Below are 22,094 nucleotides of genomic sequence, written 5' to 3'. Positions count from 1 at the left end.
GACACAAAGCAAAGCTGTGACTCCTCACTGGGAAGGGTCTCACCTGACCCATCTACCATTCAAAATGTTTCAGTCCAGAGCTCAAAAATCTAGTGCTGATCTCAGTAAGTCCACATACTCACCTCTGTGTTAACACCCCGCACCACATCTTCTGTTCAGCTTCACGGAACAGGCAGACACCAATAGTCATCACATGGGAAAATAACATTAGGAAGCTAGCAGTTCCTGAGAGCGCACCGTGTGCCAGACACAGGACCAGCAGCCAGACCTGCAATGTCTTGCTTAATCCTCACAGAGATTCTAGGAGGTAGATTCTATAATTCTCCCCATTTTATAGATGAGAAACTGGGGGCTTTCTGAAGGTAATTAACATGCCCAAAGTTACCCAGCAACGAAGTGGTGGAGCCAAGAGCACCCTTAACCATTGCCTTTCATTTCCATAAACACCTCAAAATCTCTTCATTAAGCCACAAACTCATACTTTTCTGTGGGAAATATTTTCTGAAAAATTACTTTCTCAAATTTAGCCATGGGAATGGTTTCTTTGAAAGCAGTACTGCTACATTTTAAACATATTGTCATTTGTAAATTAAGCCATTGATAAATTCCTTTGAAGCTGGAGTTTGAAATGCAGTGGAACCATCAATTTTTACTGTGGATGTGATGGTCCTGGAACACACAATTAAAATGTGGCTATGATACATGGTAGAGAATCATGTTAACATATAAGCTAAGAAAAAATAGGCTATATAGACACTTTCAGCAAGATCTATGTCTGAAGAAACAGAGATGGTATAGTGAGCTGGTCCTGAAGCCCAAAGAATGTCTTGATGACAGTGTTCAAAGTGTGGCTCACAGGGCGATCTGCCTCAACATCACCCGAGATCCTTACTAAACATGCATTCCTTGACTTCAAGCCTAGGAATCTACATTTTAACAATCTGCCTAGATGACTTTATGCACAGCAAAGCTTGAGAAGTTTTGATCCACACTAGAGTAACCAATTCAGCTTATGCTAGAGGTTGGAAAAAATGCTACAAAGAATAGTAATATTCAACACAAGAGAAAAAAGACACAGTCTCTGAAAATCTCTATAGAGAGACTGATGCACCCCAACTTCCAAAAACAACTTTGAACCCCAGCATGAATGTGGTGTTTACATATAAACTAAGTCGCAAGGCATTTGAGCAGCTCTGGGATAGTCACTATATGCAGGAAGTATCTCTTTGACACAGTTTTCTGAAATGTCAAGATTAGAGGTGACAATGTTTGGGTGATTGTATTATCAGCAATGTCACGATTAGAAATGACAGTGTTTGGGTGACTGTATTCTCAGCAATGTCACAATTAGAGACGACAATATTTAGGTGACTGTCTTATCAGCAATGTCAAGATTAGAGATGACAATATTTGGGTGACTGTCTTATCAGCAATGTCAAGATTAGAGACAACAATATTTGGGTGACTGTTATCAGCAATGTCAAGATTAGAGACAACAATGTTTGGGTGACTGTCTTATCAGCAATGTCAAGATTAGAGATGACGGTGTTTGGGTGACTGTATTATCAGCAATGTCAAGATTAGAGATGACAATGTTTGGGTGACTGTATTATCAGCAATGTCAAGATTAGAGATGACAGTGTTTGGGTGACTGTATTATCAGCAATGTCAAGATTAGAGATGACAATATTTGGGTGACTGTCTTATCAGCAATGTCAAGATTAGAGACAACAATATTTGGGTGACTGTTATCAGTAATGTCAAGATTAGAGACAACAATGTTTGGGTGACTGTCTTATCAGCAATGTCAAGATTAGAGATGAGTGTTTCGGTGACTGTATTATCAGCAATGTCAAGATTAGAGATGACAGTGTTTGGGTGACTGTATTATCAGCAATGTCAACATTAGAGATGACAGTGTTTGGGTGACTGTATTCTCAGCAATGTCAAGATTAGAGATGACAATGTTTGGGTGACTGTGTTATCAGCAATGTCTTTTTCTTTTTCAGCTCTCCCTTCTGGCCTTCTTTGAAAATTAAAATAATTCCAACAGGAGAAATTAATTAAATTGCTATTACTGTAGCATAAATTTTATTATCTATAAAAAGGCAGGGCTGAACAAGATATTAGTAATAACTAACCTTTTCAAAACCCTTTTGAATGTATTATCTCATCTTGCTTTTGATAAAACATACAAAGTAGTCCTTATCATCTTTTACAGATGCAGAAACTGAGGTATAGTGACTTGCCCAAGACCACGCAGATACTACTCAGCAAAGCCATTTAGCCACTCATTCAGCAAATGTGTGTTGATTGCACTGTATGCACTGTTCCAGGTGCTGGAATAAAACAGATCAGGTTTATGTTCTCAGGAAGTTTACATCTGGTCACGTATCCAAGGAGACATGAATCAAGGTCACCTGGCCAAAAAGCCTGGTGTATCAAAATCCCTCTGTATCAAAACCCCTCAACAGTCTCATGGCCGCTTTCATGCCTCAGTCTTCTCGGTTCCACCTCCCTGATTAGTTCAGGGGAGGATACTGAGAACTTGGGAGAGAGCATGGTGCTGAAAGTAGGTAGAAAAAAAGAATCTAAGAAAAAAAGACATGGAGGGAGAAAGGGAGAAAAATAAATAAGTAACCTCATAGTCACAACCACTTCACTAATCTTATTGTCTTGGCTTCTGGCTGGCCTTGCCTCCAGGTGACATTTTCTTTCCTTTTCTTACCCCTACTGCAGCAGTAGCATTGGCGTGTTCTTTTGTGGACCTAAAGCTCTCTCAAGGACCCTTCAAAAGATGTGCCGCTTGTATTCATCAGCTGACCCCAGAGGTGTTCATTTCTATTACAACAAGGAGAGCTTCTAGACTTTGGAGGTCAAGACCAGGCATTGTGTAAGTGGCTGCAAACATATAGGTCAGGGATTGGGAAACTCTTCCCACAAGACGCCAAATAGTAATCATTTGAGGCTCTGTGGACTGTATGGTCCCACTCTCAACTCCTGAACTCTGCCATTGTAAAGTGCCAACATTGCCACAAACAATAATGTCAATGAATGGGCATAGTTGTGTTCCAATAATATTTTACTGATGGACACTGAAGTCACATTTCATATAATTTTCTTGTATCATGAAATTTTTACAAATTGTAAAAGTCACTTTTCGCACATCGACCATCCACATAGTCAGGGGGAGGGCTGGATTTGGCCTGTGGGCCAGAGCTTGCTGACCCCTGGCATAGGCTGTCTTTCCCAAACTTGTTTCCACGCCCAACGTTACATCTAACATGGAGACTTATGCTGCTGCTTGGCTTGAAGTTTCCTTTAGAAATCATTTCAAATTTTCATTTCCCTGATGGCAGAGACCCACAACTTATATCCAAACCTGATCTTTTCTGCTTTAAACTTAAGCTCCTTTTGTGCTTTTGTTCATCCTCTGTAGACCACAGAAATCACCAACGGAGGTTATCTTTCAGAAAAGTCCTTTAGATACTTGAAAATGATAATCAAATCATCCCTTTCCTATCCCTTTTCTGGTCCAAACAATACTAAATTCTTAACCTTTTGGCCTAGGATATATATCAAGCCCTTCCATCACCTTGTTGCTCTTATTCAAATTCACTTCCATTTCTTCATATCCTTTTAAAATGCATTGAGAAGCGTGACTAGTGTTGAGCAGAAGAGGGACTTTCTTAGAGCTTATATGCCATATATTTACAAACGAATTCTATGTTTTCTTTTCTTCCTTCTTTCTGCCTTCCTTCCTTTCCATCTTCCTTTCATATTTCTTTCTCAATCTCTTTTAACAAATACTTTTTATTCTACCACATTTTGGTCTGTGGTCTTCTTAACACTTACACTCCTACTCAACTTCTGCCCCACAAAATAACTGAAATTGTTTCTTTAATTCCCATTGTGCCGTCTTTCTATACTATGCAACTATTTTACTCCCAAGATGTTCGCAAAGTATTCCTCACATCTTATAATTCTTGCTACTAATATTGATTAATTTTTTAGAATTTTTCTAATATTTCAAGATTGTTTTGAAGTTTAGCCCCAGACACTAATACTGGTATGTAGTTTGTAATATCTACATATTTCACTGATAATATCTCAAATCTTGTGTTTAGGTTTTCAATCACGTTATTGACTCCAAAGAACTCCACCAGGAATTCCTGTGATGGCCTGTTGATATGAGCTCCCAGTCGGAAACTGGTGAACAATAATTAACTACTGCAAACAGTACACCATACCATACTTCGTTAGCTTATAAATAACATGTCATATACAACACCACAAAAACTTTTACTGAAATTAAAATATATTATGTTTCTCAAAGGCTTCGTATCTTTGTGGACTGTCATTCTGCCATAAAAGAGAATTAAATTGATCTGGCATGATGTGTTTTGACAAAGGCAGCCTCTTAAGCTCTTCTAAGTAGTTCTAAATTATAAATTGACCACTTCTTTTACTTTATCCTCAGATTTTTATGTTGACCTGATACTTTCTATGATATTAATATTGATTTTATAAGTTAGGAATATTCCATTCATGTCTAAAAAAATTATTTCTACTATCTCTGCATTGGAATTTCTCAGTAACTTGAGGTATTACTTGATGCATATAATTCAAACTCTCCTAATTTGAATAGAACCAATCTTTCTGTGTAATTATTTCCCCATTTGAATTTAGTTCAACCTTTGCAACCAGAAATTTCTATAGTCAAATCTAATCTTTACCTTAGTCATGTTTAATTATTGCTTTTCTTTCTCTGTCTACTTGAAAATAAAAGTACTTTTCTTGGTCATCTAATTTTGTCTAGTAAATTAGAACATACCTGCCCTTAAACACAGATTTTGCCACTTTTTTTAATCTCTGGGGATGCTGTTTGCACCCCCTTTTGTGTTTTGACCTTTATGCTACTTCCCTGCAAACTATGTAGAATCAAACCTATCCAGACACAAGAAAATACAAAAGTCAATAGGTTTCTTTAATGCAGCAATGACCAAATAGAAAATGTGGAATTTAAAATTGAAATCGTCTCTTCAAAACAGAAACAAAAATCTGGCAAACCTGTAAGTTCATTTAAGAAGAATTATACAACACGATTTGATAAATAAACATGCAATTCATAGGCAGACATTTTTAAATGGATAGAAATAGCACGTTTCTAAATAGGAATATTAAACATACTAAAGTTACAAATTTGTCCCAAATTAATTAATGGTCAAGTGAAATTCCAGTCAAATTTTAAATTCTCTTTAGATTTTTTGGAAGGGTAAATATCCTAAAGTTTATCTAGAAGAATATATGAGAAAGAGAAGTGCCAAAAAATGTGGAAAAGAAAAGAAGAAGAAAAGAGAGGAGAGAAAGAAGAGAAAACAAAAAGAACAGAAAGGAAAAGAAAGGAAACAAGGCGGGTGTGGGGTGGGGAGTGTGAGGAAGGAAAATTTCAAATCCAGAAGCATCATTGTTAAATAAAAGACCTTAAAGCAACCAGAGAGGAAAAGGTCAATTACCTGCAAATAAACAGAAGTACATCTGGCAGCTGCCTTCTCAAAAGGATCCACAGAAAACAGATGATAATGAAATAGTATCTTCAAAGTGCTGGGGGACCATAACTAACCATTGAGAATTTTGTCCGTAGTGAAATTATTATTCAAAGGTGAAGGCAAAATACAGATATCTCCAAACAAAAGAAAACTGAAATGTAACTACCTCACCAAAATAATGACAAAGGATATATTTAAGGAAGGAGGAAAGACAATTAATGGAATGCAATATGCAATGATGAGCAAAGAAATTGAAAAACGTTTTGGCAAAATCGCTAAGCACCGACTGTAAAAGAAAATTAATGAGTATTTCAGAGGGAATGTTCTTTTAAGAACAAAACTAAGGATACGGACAACAACAATATGAAAGATGGGGAGATGACACCAGAATTAAGTCATTCCAAGATCTATGGATTGTTCAGGAGGGTGAAAGCAATGTTGATTAAATGTAGCCTTTCTTAAGCTTTATAAGTAAACTAGGAGGGGTAACCTCACATGGATTCAATGCCCACCACTATTCCTTTTAACATAATTTCTCTATTCTTGAGTTTGTATTGAGCCTAAGCTACTAGTTTGTTTGACTGTCAAGCAATACATTTTAAGAAGGACTAACGACTGTTATATTTCCTGATTTAATTCATACTGATATTTGACTAAATTTAGTGTTCTTAGACCATATTTTCTTCCCTTTAGAAGTTTGAAGATAGAACTCTAGCATTTTCTGTCACTGAATATTGCTGTGGTGAAGTAAGAGGCCAACTTCATCCTCTTCCCTTTGTAAGTAAGTTACTTTTTTTGCCTGGGTGCCTAAATAATTTTATCTTTGAAGTTCATAACAATTTGGTATTGATATTTCACATGAATTTTTCCTGTATTGCAGTGGTTTTTTTTTTATCTTTGTTTTTGTTTTTTTTTGTGATGCTCTGTCACCCAGGCTGGAGTACAGTGGTGCAATCTCCCCCCACTACCACCTCCGCCTCCCGAGTTCAAGCGATTCTCCTGCCTCGGCCTCCCCAGTAGCTGGAACTACAGGTGCGCACCACCATGTCTGGCTAATTTTTTGTATTTTTATTAGAGACGGGATTTCACCATGTTAGCCAGGATGGTCTTAATCTCCTGACCTCATGAGCCTCACCACCTCAGCCTCACAAAGTGCTGGGATTACGCACCCGGTCCAGTGTGTTTTTTGAACACTTTCTTCTTCACTTCAGAAATTTTTTTTTATTAGTTCTTTAAATATACTTCTATTGCTTTTGTTTGTCTCATTTCAAACGCATCAATTTTCCTCATATTAGATCTTTTTTTTTCTTTTTTCCATTCTTTTAGGGTTTCTAATTAATTTAATCTCTTTGTTTCTTTTATTTACAAATCATTTCCTCTATTTTATTACTGGTTTGCCATCTCTTTCTGAAACCTTTGAAGCCATATATGTTTTGGAATTTGAAATGATTTCATATTTTAGAAAATAACAAATGCATATCCCATATAGTGTATGATACTCCCAGTAGAGTCTGGGAAGCACCCAGTATTCAAAAGCATTAATGTTTTATTTTTTCAAATAAAACTATAAATATAGATACTCAACTTGCATAAAGGAAGATTATAAATAGCCTCACATCTGTTCAGGACACATTATGAAATTATGCTGCCAAGTGGGGTTACAAAAAAAATACTCTCACTTTTCATAATTTTTTGTATTTTTTTGAATTTCAGATTAGGGAGAGAGTATAGTCTTGAAATTCAGCTTTCAATGATATTTATTCTGTTCCTTAACTGTTTAAAAAAATTTAATTAGTTCCATAAAGATGTTGCTTTGAGCCTTGATTTGTTACCTTAGACTTGCAATATCCCTTGTGATCTCATTCTTTTTTATAATTTTGTCTTTTATCTCTCTTATTAAATTAATATTCTCATTAAGTTCTCCATACATAAACAGATAGTGAAGAATTACCTGAGTTATGATTTCTACCAGACTGAGTTGTTTTTTCTTCTACTATATGGTATTTTCCCTTTTTGCCTGTAGTATCTCCACACTTGCTGTATACATCCTGTATTTTTTTTCACCTTCTCATGTTAGTTGACTCTGCCTAGATATGTTACTGTTTCTTCTATATTGTGATAAATTTTTGGTTGTTTCCCTCCACCCCACCATCTCCAAGACCATTTTTCTCCCCTCCCCCATAGCTTTATTGAGATATAATACACATACCATAAAATTAACCCACTTCAAATGCATCATTTCATCATTTTTAGTATATTTATAGAGTTGTGTAACCATTCCCACAGTACATTTTAGAACATTTTTATTTATGCATAATAGATGTACATAATACCAGGGTACATGTGGTAATTTAATACATACATATAATTTACAAAGATTAAATATGTGTGTTTGGGATATCCATCATCTTAAGTACTTGTCTTTTTCTTTTGATAGAACCATTCGAATTCTTCTACTCTATTTCAAAGTGTACAATACATTATTGTAAACTATAGTTACCCTACTGATCTAACACTAGGTCTTATTTAGTGTATTAAACCATATACTTGCACCCATTAATCAACTTCTCTTCATTCCCCCTCCCCAATACCCTTCCCCAGCCTCTGGTTACCACCAATCTACTCTCTACTATCATTAGACCCACTTTTTTTTTATCTCCCCCATATGAGTGAGAACACGTGGCTTATTTCACTTACCGTAATGACCTCCAATTCCGTTGATGTTGCTGCAAATGACAGGATCTCATTCATTTTTATGGTGTAAGATTCCATTGTGTATATGTACCACATTTTCTTTATCCAATCATCTGTTGATGAACACCTGGGTTGATTTCATATTTTCACTGTTGTGAAGAATTTTTTTTTTTTTTTTTTTTTTTTTTGAGATGGAGTCTCTGTCGCCCAGGCTGGAGTGCAGTGGCGCGATCTTGGTTCACTGCAACCTCTTCCTCCCAGGTTCAAGCAATTCTCTTGCCTCAGCCACCCAAGTAGCTGGGACTATAGGCACATGCCACCACGCCTGGCTAATATTTTGTATTTTAGTGGAGACGGGGTTTCCCCGTGTTGCCCAAGCTGGTCTCAAACTGTTGAGCTCAGGCAATCCACCTGCCTCAGCCTCCCAAAGTGCTGGGATTACAGGTGTGAGCCATAAAGAACATTTTTATTATTCCAAAAAGAAAGCCCATATCCATTAGTCTCCATTTCTCCTCAACTGCCACCTGCCCTAGGCAACCACTAACCTTCTTTCTGTCTCTATGGATTTTACTATTCTGGACATTTTATGTAAATGAAAACATACAATAAGTGGTCTTTCGTGTTTGGCTTCTTTCACCTAGCATAATGTTTTCAATATTCATCCATGTTGCAGCAAGTATTAGTACTTCATTATTTTTGCCAAACTAATATATTTCATTATATGGTTATGCCACACTGTATTCACTCATTCATCAATTGATGAACATTCAGTTGTTTCCACTTTGGGGCCATTAGAATAATGCTTTTATAAACACTCATGTACAGGTTTTCATGAACCATGTTTTCTCTTCTAGAGCCAGGAATTTCCTTTCTTATCCACTTTTTTGTAGTCTGAGAGAACAGCAGCTGGCATGGAGAGCTGTGCAGAAGAGCACGGAAGCTCAGCCTGAGTGGTGTGGACACTACGTTTGATTTTTTGGTTCCTTTCTGTCTTCTGAGATTACATGGACTGTCCTGTATCTGAGTTCATTCCAACTAATGGAGTAGAGGAGAGAGGATGTAATGTATTTCCACAATGAGATATTCCCAGGCTTCGAACCCTTTCCCCAGTTGAGTGTGAATTTTGGATTCTTGTCTTTCAACAGAGAAAGTTGGCTCTCTTGATTTATTTTCTTTATTCATCCATTTAATTCATGCTTTCCCAACATCATATCTTCTCTTTACATTCCACAAGCAAGAGTTTTAATGAAATTTCTTGGGACTTTTTGACCACCAGTGGGGCTTCAGAGGAGTAAATGAGGTAGAAGCCAAACCATGTAGCTGCTCTCCATTATCTTCCAGAATCCTGTGTTCCTTCTCTTCAGCACAAGTTTTTCAATGTATTAGATTACATTTTTCCTTTATCTTGTCTATTGGTGAATGTGTGTGTGTGTGTGTGTGTGCACATGTGTAGAGCAATAACTGTCCAGAGTTGAATGTCCACAACATTCCCTCTTACTACACTAAACTGGATTATCTCTACAACTATAACTATTTTCAAGGCTCACCATAACCTCCATGGTGTGAAATTCAACTTCGTTTTATTTTTAGCAGCAACTGAAATGGATGACCAATGCTTCCGTCTTGAAACACTTTCTTCTTTTGACTTCTGTCAAAACAATCTCTTTGTTTTTGTCTCAGACTCCTCTATGCAGTTTCACAATGTTGGCATGTCTTTGAATTGGTCATAGTCCCTCTTCTCTTTTTCTGTCTATTCTCCTCCTTTGAATAATATTATACAATCCTGTGGCTTCAAACACCATCTGTTTGCTGATGAGGCCCAAAATTTAAACTCTAGGGTAGACTTCTCCCCTGGATTCCAGTCTGATATATCCAACTGCCTACTTCATCATTGGAAGTACAATAAGCATCTCAAATGTAACATATCCAAAGCCAAATTCTTTATTTTTTTCTCTTCATAATCCCGTTCTTCCTCCAGCTTTTCTTATTTTAGTGAATGGCACCATCATCTACCAAAATGCCCAAACTAAAATCACTAAAAATCTCTGAGTCATATTTGGTTCCTCTTTCCTTCATCACTCACTCCAAACCCTATCCCAAACCACTGTTTTATGATCTTACTTGCTTCATCTTTTCCTATAAACCTTTCAGAAAAGTATAAATTATACTTTTGTGGCCTCCAATATGTACAATGCAAATTTCCAAGTTAATACTATTGCTTAAGTCTAATCCCACTTTAGGCAAACTATACAAACTTACAGGCAAAGTTCCTGCATGCTACTGTCAAGAATAAAGCTCTGCTCACCATGCTTCATTAACCAGTCATTCCCTGGTTGGTAAATGAAGTGGAACATGTTTCTACCAACATAGGTGAACCTCATTATCAAATAATTTAAAGTGTCTTCTTATATATCTACTAGCTATTGTCACATTGGGATTTTTTCTCTTCTCTTTTTATCTTCAATTTTTAAATTGTTTTTCCTATTAATTTTTATAGGAATATCTGCAGCCCTCTAAGTTACTTTCTCCCAGGCTCCTCTCAGAAGCTGAACAGAAGAAAAACTGTTTTAAGAATCCTTTATCAAGTCCAAACACCTTCAAATTATTGTAAAAATTCCTTAAAAGTATAAATAAATAAAAATTTAAAAATAAAAATTCCTGATTGGTCTTAAAGACAACAGCTCAATCATGATCAAATTTCCATTTAGTGATTCAATTAAGTAATCCCCTAAGGAAAGGAACATCACTATGACATATTTATATCATAATCTTGTGCCATACTCTTCAAATCTCCAATTAAATTACCTCAAAAGTCAAATTTACTTTTTAAAAATGTTTGGAAGTATAAGAACAGCATCAAACAATATAAGGTACCAATAAGTAATTCTAACGAAATATTTGAAACTTTTACCAAAAAAAGAAACTCTGTTAATCAACCATATCTGCCCTGTGCTAACCTGAAATATGACAGAAGTGTTACTCCTTCACCTTAACCTCAATTCCCACACCCTGCCTCCAACCCCAACCTGAGACTGTGTAAGGGGGAGATCTGTCAATCATTCCTGCCCTGCACTTAGTAAGTATCTAGCAGAGGCTAGAGAGTGTGTGTTGGGATGGGGGGATCACAGAGAGAAGGGAGCTGAAGGAAAGAGTTCTTAAATCTGTGCATGAAATCTTGGATGGTTTCCCAAGAGGCCAGTGTGTGAAACCAACCAGAATCAACACAGCCAATGAGTTGAGAATTGAACCCTGGTGAGGAATACTGCCCAGGTTTTAGATTGGCTTCTGGATTACACATAAGTGGGGCATACCAAAATAGCATGGCAACGCCTTTGAAAACTAAGTTGATATTTGAACCACAAACCACCAAAGTGGGCCAGGATGTGTGTTTCTGAACCTAAACCTGCTAACTGCCAACTAAAATAGAAGATCTAAATAAGAATCAGAGTGTCATAACATTATCCTCAAAATGTACAGGATGCAATCCAAAATTTTTGTCATACGAAGAACTAGGAAAACTCAACCCAAATGAGAAAAATCAACAGATGCCAACACCAAGATGACACAAATGTTGGAATTATCTAACAAGAATTTTAAAGCAGCTATCATAAAAACATTCCAACAGGCAATTAAAATCACTCGTGAAACAAATGAAAAAATAGTCTCAGCAAGGAAATAAAAGATATAAAAAGAACCAAATGCAAGTTTTGGAATTTAAAAATATACTAACTGAAAGAAAAAACTCACTAGATAGGCTTCTGGTAGGTAGACTAATCCCTCCCCTCAGGCCAAAATGCCCACATCCTAATCCCTAGAACCTATGACATGTGAGATTATATGGCAAGGAAGAATTAAGGTTCCAGATGAAATTATGGTTGCTTTGAGATGACTGCATCGAAATGGAAAGATTATCCTAGATTATCTGGCTGGGCTCAATGTTATCACAAGGATCTTAAAAAATGAAAGAAAGAGGCAGAAGAGTCTGACAGAGTCCGAGGAGATGTGATAAGAGAAGCAAAGCTTGGAGTGATAGTTTCAATGGCTTTGAAGGTAAAAGATGCCATAAGCCAAGGAACATGGGCAGCCTCTAGAAGCTGGGAAGGGCAGGGGAATGCATCCTCCCCTAGAGGCTCCCAAAAGGCCCATGGTCCTGCAAACATTTTTATTTTAGTCCAGTGAGATTCATGTTGGAGACTGACCTAAAATAAACAGATATAAGATAATAAATTTGTATTGTTTCAAGCTGACACATTTTTGGTAATTTGTTATAGCAGCAACAGACAACTAATACAGATCAAAAGGTCCAATGCCATATATATGTCAATTCTCTTCAAAATGATCTATAAATTCAAAGTAATTTCAACAAAATCAAAAAGAGGCTTTCCATGAAACTTGACAGGCTAATTTTTTCAATGTCTATGTAGAAGAATCAAGAGATAAGAATAACCCAACAGAAATAACAAAAAGGAGCCATTAAATTTTTTCTGTAAAGGGGCAGATCATAAATATTTTAGGTTGTTCTGGCCACATATGGCCTCTGTCATGTCTACTTCTTTGATTTTCTTTATTATTTAATTCTTTAAAAATGTAAACCATTCTTAGCTTGAGGGGTGTATAAAATCAAACAACCAGCTGGATTTGGCCCACGGGCCAGTTTGCTGATCCCAGAATTTAGAACAACATTGATAAGCTTTACAATCATATTGAGAAAAAAAAGATTGTAGAAGAATACATGTTGAGTGGAACCACTAAATAAGATTGTAAATCCTGCAAAACAGTATTATTTATACACAAACATACACACATATAACCACATGCATTTTATAGGTTTAAATAATCGTACAGAAAATAAATTACATGCCCCAAGTTCAGAACACTGTTTCTGATGAGAAGGAAGAGAGAATGGGAACAGATGGAATAAAAGAGGGCTTCAATAGCCTCAATAATATTTATTTCTCAAATTGATTTTTTAATTTGTATTACATAAGCTGTAATTCTGTACACACTTGATATATCTCATAATAAGTAAAATATTCTTGGTAGATTTTTTCTCTGTTAGGCAAGGGATGATTCCCCAAATTATTGGGACATGGGTTTTCTTCAGTAGATGGTGTTTCTCATCCTTGCTGAGGCTCTGTACTCCTGTTTTACAAACTAAAGGTGAAAGTTCGGACATTTGGTTTTCAAGAATCAAGGAGAGCATGTCCAATTCATCATTTTATCTGTGACACAGAAAGCCTGGCTTTTCTCTCAACAACAGATGTCTAGAAACTTCCCAGAAACCTGTAGTGAAAGAGACCAGGGCTCTCTAAGCCTCTCCCACAGCACACACACACATGTCTCAATCGTTTGAGGATTCAGATTTTTACAACTTTGCACCAAGATACTCCAATTCACTAAAATGTCCTTCGAGTGCCAGTTGTCTTTGCCACAGTCCCACTGTCTCGAGTTCCTGGAACCTCCACTCCACTTCTCCTCATTTATTTCCTTCCAACTTGAGAGTGAAGGTCAGAGGATGATAGAAACACAGTCAGAAAACACGAGAAGCAGTCTGCCACAAACCTCCCAAACTACAGCAGAATGGGGTTGGGAGGCAGGCCCAGTCTGGGGTGCAAAAGCAGCTGGGCATGCAGAGAGAGTGTAGTGCCCAAGGAAGAGTCGTGGGCCAGGTCACAGTGGACACCAAGACTTCCTGGAGGAGCTAGGCCCTTCCCAGGAAAGGGAAGGGCAGGATAGTGGATACCCCACACGGGCAGCACGTTGGACTGAAGATGGCTGGTGTCACTATCAGGAAGATGAAACACATGGGGCAGGGTGCTAGCCACAGGCCTGGGTGTCAGGAACAGAGATTCCTGAACTCACAGGAGAACAACAAGGTAGTCAGAACCAAAGCAGAGCTCAGTTCTTAGAAACAGAGCGCTCAGGAGCCCAGGGACATCACCCAGGTCATCAAAGGTGACCCAGGATCTGGGGAAGATCACAAGAGGAGAAAGGAGAAGCCAGCCATGGCCCCTCTTCTGCCCACACTTGTCTGTTTCCTCATGCTTCTCCCTCCCATCCCCAACCCGGGCATTAATTATTTGTACTAACATCTGCAGCACATTTTTCAGATTACTGCTGGTACAAAGAAAGAATCACAAAATAAAGTTATGTTATTGTATTTGTAAAATGGAGCCTCTTTGTTTGAAAATTGCTTAAGTTTTTGAAATGTCTACCCATCCAGCATGATTAATGCGATACATACAGTGGAGCAGCAGAGTGAGTGGAGAATTAGAGTCGGTGCCAGTTCACCTAGAGGCATTTATCTTTTCTTTTTTCCCTGGTGCCTGTGCTGAGCCTGAGGGTAAGCTGACACTTTTTTTTTTTTTTTAATAAATTAAGCTTCATTTTCTGTTTTGCGTGTGTGTTAAGAACCTTGAAGGGAATGAGCAATGTCTGCAGCCTCCAATACCAGCTGCCATGGCAGGAAAGAAAGAGGTGACAATTTCCCGCAGATTCAGAATGATTGTTTTAATGGGGCTGTGGCAGAGGCAACGAGCACAAAGATATTGTGCTGCCAGGAAAAAGCAGGTTCTCTCTTCCCAGCCTCGCACTACATGATGTAACATTTAGCTTCTGGGTTAACGTGGCATCTCTTCCCTGCGTTGATTTATTCCCACTTTTGCAAATCACAGAGGTATGTTACAGGAGATGCATTTACAGCCGTTGTTATAGCTCATTGAGGAGCAACGCTGTTATCCCCACCAGAGGACAATCTCATGCGTATCAGGGTGAGTGACCTAGAATAAAAGGAAAGAATTTTTTTGAAAAAAAGAGAGAGAGAGAGCAGGAATATAGATGTTATGCTAGGACGAAATTGTATTTACCTTGATTGAAAACTCTTTTATTATGAACATAATTTAGATCAGAATGGAAAAGAGAACTATTGGGCTCCCTGCCTGGCTGCAAGTGTTGCTGAGCACACAGCCGCTACACTAATGTTAAGTGCATATGTAATGACTGTGTTATTGTGTTTATATACGAAAGCATTATGCTCCATCAAAGGAAATGAAAAATATCTTCATGGGTTTGCTCAGTCAGCTTCTTTAGCAGAAAATGCTTGGAGGTGTAGAATAGTAACGGGTGACCAAAATACAGAGTAATAAAAGAACTATGCAGGCTTAATCTTATGTGGAAGTTAGATACCATCTGAAACAGTAAAATGCTGACCAGACTCTGGCATCCTCAGAATAGTTAATGTGGGGCCTTTATTGTGATTCTGGCATAAGTGTTCCTTGAGCACAAATTATGCCCACAGTACTGTGTTGAGTAAAATGTATAAAACAACGGGGCTGTCTGCAAGAAGCTTACAGTCCAAACTGGACAGACAAAACAAATACACATAGAGAGATCATTAGAAATACAAAGGGGAAATTTCAAATGAGTTGCTGTAATTAATCAAATTCTAATGAGACTATTCTGAAAGTTTAGTCACTTTCTCTAGAATGTGTGTGTCAGTGTGTTTACAAATACATTATATATATATATATATATATTTTTTTTTTTTTTTTTTTTAAAGAGACAGGTCTCACTCTATCATTCAGGCTGAAGTACAGTGGCACGATCACAGCCCACCGCAGCCTCTAACTCCTAGGTTCAAGCAGTCCTCCTGCGTCTGCCTCCTAAAGCACTGGGATTACAGGTGTGAGCCGCAGCACCCAGCCTATACACATACACTTAGATATAAGCATTTTTATTTTTATACATGTTTTTACATTTCTAACATGCTTAATTAAGAAGTTCCTGTTTCCTTATTTCTAAGACTTTCTCCATGTCAAAGCTACTCTAAGAACCAAGAAACAAGACAGAGCAGAAGTATTTGTTTTGTGTTCTACTCATAGCCCATGTATATGAGCCTGCAGGCATTTCTGCTGCCAGTCCAAGTTGTTACAGACTTTCCACCACACAGGGCAGACCAGTGCTGAACACTAATTGACAAGGAAAGAGCTCAAAGATTGACTCCTTGGCTCATGGTCACGTGATAAATATAATCAATTTCCCCTAAGTAGTCTTGAATAGGGGTAATTGTATATATTTATCTTCCCACATAAACATTATTTCTAAAAGACAAAAACCAAGCCTGCCTTCAGAGGGCTTACAATCATGTAGGGAAATAACACTCAGCATACAAAAATAAAAATAAAAAACAAGAATGAATGGTCCAAGGCAATATATGATTAAGAGAAAAAAGAATGTGCACAGTGGGTGTGGTGACATCTGGTTTTTCTGACCCACCTGACACTTTCCAAGTCTTTTACCAGCAGCAGCTACTCACTCCCACACCTACCTCACTAGGGTAGAAATGTGGCTATTAACCCACTTGGTTTTGTGTAACTATATTTTTTTTCCGGCCAAAATAGCCTAAGAGTAAAAATGTAAACAGAGAACATTTTTATTTATAATGCCAGTTTACTAAAAAAAAAAAAAAAGAAAGAAAAAAATCTGACTCTGTCCTCATAAATTTATAGCTAGTGATTCTGAGAATACCCAGAACAGTTCTCTGTCATTCTCCTCTTTTCTTGTACCTGCTCATGGTGGTGAAATGTATCACTCATCAAAGGTCAACCATGGTTCTGACATGGATTAAAGACACTGCTAACAGGGTTCAGGAGAAGGAAGTGCTTAAGAATCTGGGGTCAGATGCTACAGTTCTAATCCTAGTCAAATGTGCATGATAGCCACAGCACCGAGGCTTGGATGATCTAATGCCACAATGGGAGGTCAGGCTGTCACCACCTTAAGATCATGATCAATTTCAGTGTCATTAATGGTGAGACAACCAGAGAGTAGATAATTCTCCCAATGGGATGCTACTTAACACATACAGCAACACCTATGAAGGATTCTTGCTAAAAGGTTTTACTTGAATCTAATTGAGCCTTTAAATATAAAAGACAGAGGAATGGGTTAAATGACACCATAAGGAAACAACGAGACAAATACAGAAGGAGGAACATTACAAAGGACAACCATTCTGGTCCCTTCAAAAGCCAATGTAATGATTCTTTTTTTGAAAAAAAAAAAAAAAAAGAGGCTATATTGTACTATTTTAAAGAGAAAGGAAGGAGGACTTTTCTATATTAAAAGATAGTTAAGAGACATCATAATCAAATGCGACATTTAATTTGACTCTGGTTAAAGCAAATGAGCTATAAAAGACATTTGTGGTGGGGAACTGGCGAGATTTGAATATAGCTGAACATTAGATGATGTTGGAGAGCTGTTGTTAATTTTGACAAGGGTGATAACAATGGTATGATTATGTAGTAAGTGTCCTTATTTTTCAGAGGTGTATATTGAAATATTTAGGAGTGAACTGTCATCATATCTGAAACTTAGTTTAAAATACTTCCACCAAAAAAACTACTCAAATACAGCAAAACGTATGTAATTATTGGTATATGGTATAATGGTAATTCTTATTCAGACACTTTACTTTTCAATGTGTAAATTTTCATAATAAGAAAATTTAAAGGGATGATGTGAATTGTTTAACAGAATTCCTGGCACACAATAAATGCTTATTAATATTGGCTTTTATCATAATTGTTGTTTTTGTTATTTCCAAGCTGTCAGGGCTGCTGCTAATGCTTGCTGACGTTACCATGAAGGCTGCTGCCACCCAAAGGTGAGAGAATAGATATAGATTCGGAGCATCATCTCCAGTTCCTGCCTAAACTCCAAAAGCCAATGCTGGTGAGGCCTTGTGCTCTCAATAACCCAGCATTTCTCTTTTTTCCTCTTTTTGCTTTTCCTCACTCTTAATGTAATCTGTTCTACAGAAACTGGACCAGAATGATAGCACTGGGCTCCACTCAGGAACACAAGTCCTAAGATATTGACGAGCAAGCTGTGCCACAGTGGGGTGAGGGTTGGAAGAAGGAAGGCTCCAGAGCCTGGGCTTCATTCTCTCATGTGAAGAAACGACAGAGAGAGGACACTCTTGGAAACTCTCCACCTCACTCACTCTTCTCTAAGAAAGAGGGTTGCTTTATCTCGTTGACAAATTTAGAAGCAAACACTGGGCATGAGCAGCTCAACTCCTGCCCATATAGGACTCAAGCTCTGTTGCATTCTCCACATCCAAAGCTTAATGGCACAAACTCTGTCCCTGCAACGGGAGTCTATGGCACTGCCTGTGATTGGGGGTGAGGTTGTCTATTCTGAGATTCAAGATGGAAGCCTCCATTGCCCCTCCTAAGCCATACTTTGCAGCATTGTAATAAAACTGGATTTTTTTTTCCCCTCTATCTCCTTTATTCCACCTTATCATTTGGGTTAGCATTCGGATTGGGGGAAAGAGGCTATTATGTGTCAACCTTCTCAAACCCCAACATCCTGAACCAAATATGTGAACGTCTAATTTTTCTACTGAGAAAAATTCTTTTCCAGGTCCTTCATATAAATAGATACACATTCTGCTTTGTGAGTCCTGTAGAAATGCCTAGATATGCCTGCATTTTAGAAAAACACAGTTGACTTGCGATTTCTATTCTGTGTATGTGTTGCTGTTGTTGTTTTCATAGAGATGGCGTCTCGCCGTGTTGCCCAGTTTGGTCTTGAAGTCCTGGGCTTAAGCAATTCTCCCACCTTGGCCTCCTAAAGTGCTGGAATTATAGGCATGAGCCACCACACCTGGCCTGTTCTCTGTGTTTTTAAAAAACTCAGTAAACTAGCTGTCTACATATCAAACTCCTAGAACTGGGTAAATGGGTTGTATATCCATCTTATATTTAGGAAATGTTCAAATTGAACGTTCTGAGTGAAGCTGAGTGAAGTATGAAATTGCCACCATCTCTCCAGCTATTCTAATTTTTCAAATTAAAAAGAGGAAAAGAACAAAGCTCCCTGTGCTACAAGTGTGGAATTAGTTAGTAATCAATTTTTGCCATGGCTTGGGGGAATGCTAAAGTAAATCTTGGAGTTGAAATGGAAGCCCTCCCAGTAACCATCTTGACCTCTTCCTTCCCTAATAATTTCAACTATCAGCAGATATATTTCCTATGAGGGTATGTCACCAAATTAATAATGCAAATCAACTAACACCTTGGATTTTTATGAGTGCAGAAAACACCTACACATGAACAAAAAAACTAAAGACAATTATTTTTACGTATATTTTACACTGTGGTAAAATATACATAACACAAAATTTACCATCTTAATCATTTTAAGGGTACAGCTGAGTGCCACTAAGCACATTCACATTATTGTGCAACGATCACTACCATCCAAATCCAGAACTCTTTTCATCTAACAAAATGAAATTTCATACCCATTAAACAACAATTCCTCATTCTCCTGCCCCTAGACCCTTATGGGTACCACCCTTTCTGTCTTTATGAATCTGACTAATCTAGGTTCCTCACACAAATGGAATCATACAGTATTTATCTTTTGGTAACTAAAGACAATTATTTTTAGGTGGCTTCCCTATATCCTCTGCATGTCACTTATATATGCCTTGCCATGGATTTATCTGCCTGATAATCCACCCAGGAATTGCAGCAAAACATAAGCCAGGCTAGTTGACATTTAGAAGATCATCTTTCTATTTGATTTTTATATCTAGAAGTCACCATGTCAACAAAAGTCACCAAGTCATAGACTGTTTTCTTTTTTGAAGTTAAATTCACAAAGTCAGAACACTCCCAAATTTGCCTTGTGCAAAGAGCCCCCTCTACACCAATTTCTGGAAACCTCCTACATATGGTATTACGCTAGGCTATGGGCAGCAGACACCAAGAAGAGAGGCCAAAAGCTAGACTCAGAGAGCCAAAATAAGCAGCCAGAAGTCTAGAGGGAAGGCTATCAAAAGAAGGTGAATATCAACAGGCAACATCACAGACAAAGTAGTCAAAACTGAAGTAACGCTCACTGTGAATGTTCAGTAATGCCACTGGAGTACAACTTACCACGTATGACGTATGACAGATGCTCACCCCCACCAGCAAAATGTATCTAGTATAGGAAAAACACAGTAGGAAAATACTCTATGTTATCCATTTTTATTATTTAATGTTGAAATGAATTATTTTAATTCTATCTCTCAATTCAGTCATCTCATTTCTACCCGCAGAGATATCAAATCCAAAATCTGAATGGTGTCTCACCATTTAATTCAATTTATTCTACATAAATAGCTTGCTTTATTTAAAAAAATTTTTAAAAGACTTGGTCTGAGGACCCAGAGGAAAGAGAGATCTTTTGCCTTGGATAGTCATTACTCTTACAAAAAGTCATTTTGAGAATAAAAAATCAAAACTAGTTTAAACTTTTGAACTGAAAGAGCATACACTAAATATCATGAAACTATGATTAGAAATAGTTTTGAGGAACCAATGATAATGTTTTGCTCTAAGTGAAACTACTACAGGTTGAGTATCACTTATCCAAAATGCTTGGTACCAAAAGAGTTTGGATTTCAGATTTTTTTTGAATATTTGCATTTTACTTACTGGTTTAGCATCCCTAATCCCAAAATTTGAAATTCTAAATGCTCCAATGAACCTTTCCTTTGATCATCATTTCTGTTCTCAAAAAGTTTCAGATTTTTGAGCATTTCAGATTCTCAGATTAGGGACACTCTACCAGTATTTGTAAAACTTGGTAACTAATTCTGAGACTTGGTACTTTTTTCTCATTTTGAGCAAATTCTACCTTTCTGTGCCTTCAATTCTTCATATGAACAGTCAAGATAGTAATTTTCAAAGTTCTTTTGAGGTCCTGACAAACAGGTATTTTCATCATCACTGAAACATATTAAAGAATTAAGCAATTAAAACTTAAGACTTACCTTAGTCCATTACTATAACAAAATACCACAGATTGCATAATTTATATTAAAGAGACAGTCATTTATTGGCTCATAGTTCTGGAGGCTAGGAAGTCTGAGATCAAGGGACTGGCCTCTGGCAAGGGCCATCTTGCTGTGTCAGAGGCAGAAAGCAAAAGGATAAGAGAACAAGAGCAGGATGAACTTGCCCTTTTGTAATGGCACCAATCCCACACATTTGGGTGATGTCCTCCTGGGCCTAATCACCTCTTAAACTTTCCGCCTCTTAATACTGTTACAATGGCAATTAAATTTCAAAATGGGTCTTGGAGGAGACAAACATTCAAACTATAGCAAGACTTTAATTCACATGAAAAATGTCATGGTCCTAGAAATGACATCTGTATATGCCAAATATCAGAGCACTTGGGCATATCATTTCTCCTAACATACAATCTACTATATAGTCTTAGAGTGTTAGAGGTAGAGTCTGGGAAGCCAACTACAGAAAATTCTTTGTTTTTCATTAGAAGAAACTTAGGTCTAGACTGGTTTAACTTATTTGGTTAAGTCGTGTAAAAAGAATAAAAATTCAAACCTCTTGAATCTAATTTCAATGCTATCTACATTACACTAAAGAAAAGTACCTAAATAGTGAATAAAGTAATGAATCTTAGTTTGGAATCCACCTCCTAGGAGATTCTCTGAGTCATCTCATTCTAACCAAACTTCTCCAAGACAAGGGATGCTACTGAACAGAAAAAAGCTGGGCCCATGAGGTTAAACTGGCTCCTAAATAGACTGTGTTGGCCATGATCCATGTGCATAATGGCCTGCTGTAACACCTATAGCAACCTTCATAAAACAGGCGCTAATGTTGGGGAAAGCAAACAGTTAACAATTGTAGGGGCTCAGTTTGAATCACTCCTGGGCCAAATTTAAGTTATAAGTGACTTCAGTCCAAGCTCCAAGTAAAGTAGACTCTATAAAGAATTTTAAAGATAAGCAGATTTCCAGTGTCTGAATATGTAGATAAT

General features: G+C 37.4%; 1 protein-coding gene and 2 long non-coding RNA genes across 4 annotated transcripts in view; 2 read left to right on the top strand and 1 right to left on the bottom strand.

Moving 5' to 3' along the window:
• Positions 1-12,046, top strand: part of NOX3 (NADPH oxidase 3) — a 56,773-nt gene extending 44,727 nt beyond the window's left edge. The window contains exons 9-10 of one of the 2 annotated variants that reach the window (XM_065543613.1): positions 2,740-2,893; positions 10,741-12,046. In XM_065543613.1, coding sequence (XP_065399685.1) covers positions 2,740-2,866 — 127 coding nt within the window. In that variant the 3' untranslated portion in view covers positions 2,867-2,893; positions 10,741-12,046. Of the gene's footprint in view, positions 1-2,739; positions 2,894-4,127; positions 4,808-10,740 lie in introns of those variants that run through there. The other variant, XM_045391815.2, reaches the window with a different exon arrangement.
• A 2,503-nt stretch (positions 12,047-14,549) lies between these two features.
• LOC141410078 (uncharacterized) lies at positions 14,550-20,243 on the bottom strand. The gene is made up of 2 exons (XR_012433563.1): positions 20,198-20,243; positions 14,550-15,022 (listed from the first exon to the last, which is right to left on the bottom strand). It is a non-coding gene; the product is annotated as an uncharacterized lncRNA (long non-coding RNA).
• LOC123572815 (uncharacterized) lies at positions 14,936-18,704 on the top strand. Its single transcript, XR_006697358.2, has 3 exons — positions 14,936-15,222; positions 17,852-17,910; positions 18,065-18,704. It is a non-coding gene; the product is annotated as an uncharacterized lncRNA (long non-coding RNA).
• Positions 20,244-22,094: the final 1,851 nt, after the last annotated feature.

The sequence above is a fragment of the Macaca fascicularis genome, chromosome 4 (assembly GCF_037993035.2).
Source record: "Macaca fascicularis isolate 582-1 chromosome 4, T2T-MFA8v1.1".
Classification (NCBI taxonomy): domain Eukaryota; kingdom Metazoa; phylum Chordata; class Mammalia; order Primates; family Cercopithecidae; genus Macaca; species Macaca fascicularis.
This window is presented reverse-complemented; position numbering and strand designations above follow the sequence as displayed.